This window comes from Nicotiana attenuata, chromosome 1, assembly GCF_001879085.1.
Source record: "Nicotiana attenuata strain UT chromosome 1, NIATTr2, whole genome shotgun sequence".
NCBI classification, from domain to species: Eukaryota; Viridiplantae; Streptophyta; class Magnoliopsida; order Solanales; family Solanaceae; genus Nicotiana; species Nicotiana attenuata.
In genome coordinates, this window is record NC_031989.1 from 23,723,913 (window position 1) to 23,728,934 (window position 5,022).

Below are 5,022 nucleotides of genomic sequence, written 5' to 3' on the forward strand. Positions count from 1 at the left end.
CTTGTTGCCAAAGGATATACTCAGATATTTGGGCTCGATTACAGTGATACCTTCTCTCCTGTGGCTAAGATAGCATCAGTCCGCCTTTTTCTATCCATGGCTGTTGTTCGCCATTGGCCCCTCTATCAGTTGGACATTAAGAATGCTTTTTTACACGGTGACCTTGAGGATGAAGTTTATATGGAGCAACCACCTGGGTTTGTTGCTCAGGGGGAGTCTCGTGGCCTTGTATGTCGCTTGCGTCGGTCACTTTATGGTCTAAAGCAGTCTCCTCGAGCATGGTTTGGTAAGTTCAGCACAGTTATTCGAGAATTTGGCATGATTCAGAGTGAAGCTGATCATTCTGTATTCTATCGGCATTCTGCCTCGAGTCTCTGTATTTATCTGGTGGTCTATGTTGACGACATTGTTATTACCGGCAATGACCAGGATGGTATTACTAAATTGAAGCAACATCTCTTGCAACACTTTCAGACTAAGGATCTGGGCAAACTAAAGTATTTTCTGGGTATTGAGGTCGCTCAGTCTAGCTCAGGTGTTGTGATCTCACAACGAAAGTATGCCTTAGATATTCTTGAAGAGACAGGAATGACAGGTTGTAGACCGGTTGACACTCCGATGGATCTGAATTCTAAACTTATGCCAGGACAGGGGGAGCCTCTTAGCGATGCTGCAAGATATAGACGGTTGGTTGGTAAATTAAATTACCTTNCTAAAAACCCTTCAGCTATAACCAAAAACTTACTAAAAATGGATTAATCAATATAACTAACTAATTCTAATTAGAGCTGAAATTAATTACTAATTGAACTATAGTTCTAAAGGCTGGTAATAATGAAACAAACCAGCAAAATGAAACTATAACATAAAGAACTAAAGGAAAATTATCAGCAAACACAGATTATTCAATAACAAATTGAAATTATAACCCTAAGATACTAAAAATCAAATTGACAAGAACAACTCACTGAAACCAAATCCTAAAAACCCTAATTTTAATTCAAGAACGAAAATCAAATCCAATCAGAAATTATATTATAAACAAAATAATAATATATTTTCTCCCGTGCTTTCTCACAGTACCTAATCTCTTCTTATTTCCCGAGGTCTTCCCTACGAGTCATGAACTGATGAGGGATGAAACTGTAATGAGTTTAATGATTTGTAGTGTTTTTTTTTTTTTTTGCTACAACATGGTCGTTTGTCAGTGTGCTTGTTCATCAAGTGGAAACTTTCGCATAATTGATTTTCATATACTTTTCCACATATCAAGCCGCCTACATAGGCATGCATGATGTCTTGTCCATGTCCTTGAAAGTGATGGTGAATAAACATTTATACTCCAGATGTTCTGATGGTAAGGAAGAAGAAGGTGATTTCAAGAGGTCTCGAATTTGCTTACATTCTTTCCATCAAGCAATGTTGCAAAGCTGCTCTATTCATAATGAGTGGGACTAGGGTAAATGTGTTTGATATCTGCAGTTCTAAGCATTTTAGTACATTCACATTGGGTTTTGCCGCAGACATGCTATTGTATCCTTGTTTTTGGTAATGAAATCATCCCTGTTATATCGTAATCTTTGAATAGAATTTCAATAATGTAGTATGTGTTAGTTTCTCTCAAGCTTAGATAACTAGTATTTGCTGATATTTTTTCTCTGTCGCGTGTGAAGGTGCCATTAAATTCTTCAAGAAGTTGGACATTGGATTTCTAGATATTGGGGATTATCTCGGTATTATTCGAATCATTGTTGTGTTTATTCTGTTGCTGATTGCTTCTGTTTCTACCTCTGACTGCTCTTATTCTTTCTCTCTTGAATGTGTTAGCAATTGGAGCAATATTTGCTGCCACAGACTCCGTCTGCACGTTGCAGGTACAGATGCAGTGACCTCAACATATGCTAATGACCCAATAGAATGCCCTGAAGTACAAGTTTTTGCTGCTGCAGGTCCTACATCAGGATGAGACACCCCTCCTTTACAGTCTTGTATTTGGAGAAGGAGTTGTAAATGATGCTACATCGGTGGTGCTTTTCAATGCTATTCAGAACTTTGACCTTTCGAGTGTGAATTCCAGTATTGCCCTTCATTTCATTGGCAACTTCTTATATCTGTTCCTTGCTAGCACTTTACTGGGAGCAGCAGTAAGCTTCACTCTCTTTGTGTGCTTTTGTGTGGGAAAAATAATGTGTCCATGATGCTTCATTTAAATCTTTGATATTGACTTCTACTTAGGCTTTACCCCTCTAGTTGACATCTTTTTCTTACTGCAGACTGGTCTTCTTAGTGCTTACATTATCAAGAAGCTGTATTTTGGCAGGTGATGCCTCAATTAAGGGTTTATGGCAGCACATCATTTCTGATTCTTATAAAACTGTAAATCGGAAAAGTTTAACATGATTCATTTGAGATTTAGAGTTTCTTATTTAGTGAAACTTTGCCTAGTTCCTCTCTAACTTATTGGAAAAACTTCTTGACCCATTTTCCCTTACTTTACTTCCTTTTCTTATTGCAATAACAGTAATGACTTGTTACTTTTACTGTCTCCAGGCACTCCACAGATCGCGAGGTTGCACTTATGATGCTCATGGCTTACTTATCATACATGTTGGCTGAAGTAAGATCTTAGTTTTAACTAATTGGCACTTGTATCCAATATACATGTTTCTGATATTAGCGACTAAATCATTCATCCTTTGCAGCTATTCTATTTGAGTGGGATTCTCACTGTATTTTTCTGTGGTATTGTAATGTCCCATTACACTTGGCACAATGTGACTGAGAGTTCAAGAGTCACTACAAGGTACAATTTTCCTACTTTTCTGCCGTGAGGTTTTCCAATTTATTCTGCCTGAACAAGAGTTTTTTGCACTTCTTATTACAATATGGAATAAATCTATTTCATCTTCAACCTGCAACCTATTCTTAAGGTCATACGAGAGAGGCCTTACAACTACTAAAAGTAATAAGCTGTCTGATTAGCTTTTACAAATAGACAAACTCATTTTTCTAGCTTATGCAAACAATCATTTATATATATTATCGGGTGCCACAATCATAAGCTATTACCTGTGCTTAAGAAGTGACTTTTTTGTCCGCATACTTCAAGTATTAATGTTATCATTCTATGTTTCTGTAGGCACGCTTTTGCAACTTTGTCATTTCTTGCTGAGACTTTCCTCTTCCTCTATGTCGGTATGGATGCCTTGGATATCGAGAAGTGGAAATTTGTTAGTGATCGGTATGCTGAAGGAGTAGTATTTTCTCTTACAGTGTTAATGTTCCTCCCTTTTGACTTATTGTCAAACAGTCAGCAGTCTTTATCTGGTGCTTCTGTTATTTCTTGCAGTCCTGGATTATCTGTTGCAGTAAGTTCGATACTGATGGGACTAATCTTGCTGGGGAGAGCTGCCTTTGTTTTTCCATTATCATTCTTATCCAACTTGATGAAGAAATCCTCAGAGGAAAAAATAACCTTTAGGCAGCAAGTAAGCAGTGGCTTCATCAAATTCTCTCTGATTATCCATCTCATACGGATATGGATTGCTAACTTTGTTTTGTAGGTGATAATATGGTGGGCTGGTTTGATGAGAGGTGCAGTGTCCATGGCTCTGGCATATAATAAGGTAAAATTGCTAAGCCATTATGCTGACTCTTGTGGGAATCTCAGCCCTTATATGCACACTTCATGTTCCTTATTTTCACATCCTCATATTCTTTTATGTCATGAATCATTGATCATTTAATCATGCAGTTCACTCGTTTGGGACACACTCAATTGCAAGACAACGCAATAATGATTACCAGCACCATTACCATTGTTCTTTTCAGCACAGTGGTATATACCTCCTGCCTCTGCCTTGACATTCTTTCTTGCTAGAACCTTGTTCATACATAGTTATCCAACTGTCCATTCATGCACGAAATCCAAAATGGTAAACTTGTTTTTTTTCTTTTTCCAGGTATTTGGTTTAATGACAAAACCTCTTATAAGTCTCCTGCTGCCACCACAGAGGCAGTTAAGTACAGTGTCATCAGATGCAAATAGTCCAAAGTCTTTTACAGCGCCACTTCTAGGCAGTCAAGAGGGTTCTGAAGTCGATTTAAATGGTCAAGAACTTCCTCACCCACCCAGTTTAAGGATGCTACTTTCCGCGCCAACTCATAAGGTGCATAGATACTGGCGCAAGTTTGATGATTCATTCATGCGCCCGGTGTTTGGTGGTCGGGGGTTTACTCCTGTTGCCCCTGGTTCTCCAACGGAACAGGAACCATGATATGATGTGCACAAGGGAAATTAAATTTTAAGTTAAAAGTGTGGGCCAAGGGATTTCCGATGGATCCTGTCCAGATTGCTGACAGCATTATGAGCTTCAACCAGGTCCTATGCGTTTGGTACTGCTGTTGCTTACACTGCTTTAGCAAATTCTATACGCATCAAAGTCCGCTCTTTTAGGGTTGGAGGGTTAGCAAAGGTGAAATTCTAGCTGACCACGGTGAGCATGTTTGTAATTTAATCTTGAAAATGCTTTGGTAGATAGTGATATGTTTGTTCAAGCGTGTTGTAAATTTTGAATGCTGATATATTTACTGTCTGTTCTTCCTTGTGTATAGATTTCTGGTGTTTCATGGTGGTATTACATTCCAAATTTGTAAACATTTTATGAACTTAAAAAAGAAATAATTGTCGGAAAGCAGTAATTTGTACAGGCATGAGAGTAGTATGGCAGGGAGAGCTTGGTTAGCTGTGTTTACATATGAAATTTGTGTGGATTACAATCTGTCTATATTAGAGGCGCGTAAAGCAGTTTTCCCTCTACGTTGATTTCAATTCCCTAGTTTTATCCTGAGAAAGAGACTAGCACTTTGAATCTACAAAATTTGCAGTGTTTGCTCGGCTGGTGGAATTTTATCTTCTACTGTGTTTGAATTGTGGGACTGACTCATCTAAAGACACGTTTGGATATTATTTTGTAGTTTCAAGATTGTGAAATATTTCTAGGTGTTCTAATTTTTTTTTTT

At 38.0% G+C, this 5,022-nt stretch overlaps 1 protein-coding gene across 1 annotated transcript; it reads left to right on the plus strand.

The window, feature by feature from the left end:
- LOC109217742 (sodium/hydrogen exchanger 1-like) lies at positions 1,464-4,694 on the plus strand. Its single transcript, XM_019382037.1, has 12 exons — positions 1,464-1,548; positions 1,674-1,733; positions 1,828-1,874; positions 1,950-2,144; positions 2,274-2,320; positions 2,551-2,617; positions 2,703-2,803; positions 3,140-3,241; positions 3,350-3,488; positions 3,564-3,626; positions 3,755-3,838; positions 3,963-4,694. Exons 1-12 carry the CDS (start codon positions 1,464-1,466, stop codon positions 4,275-4,277), a joined length of 1,305 nt encoding a protein of 434 aa, XP_019237582.1. The 3' UTR covers positions 4,278-4,694.

Bases quoted from the DNA above. Each gene is read 5' to 3' on its own strand.
- LOC109217742 (XM_019382037.1), top strand. From the start codon at position 1,464: ATGTGTTTGATATCTGCAGTTCTAAGCATTTTAGTACATTCACATTGG. The intron at 1,875-1,949 runs GTACAGATGCAG...TTGCTGCTGCAG, and splicing joins ACTCCGTCTGCACGTTGCAG to GTCCTACATCAGGATGAGAC. The intron at 3,627-3,754 runs GTAAAATTGCTA...TTAATCATGCAG, and splicing joins TGGCTCTGGCATATAATAAG to TTCACTCGTTTGGGACACAC.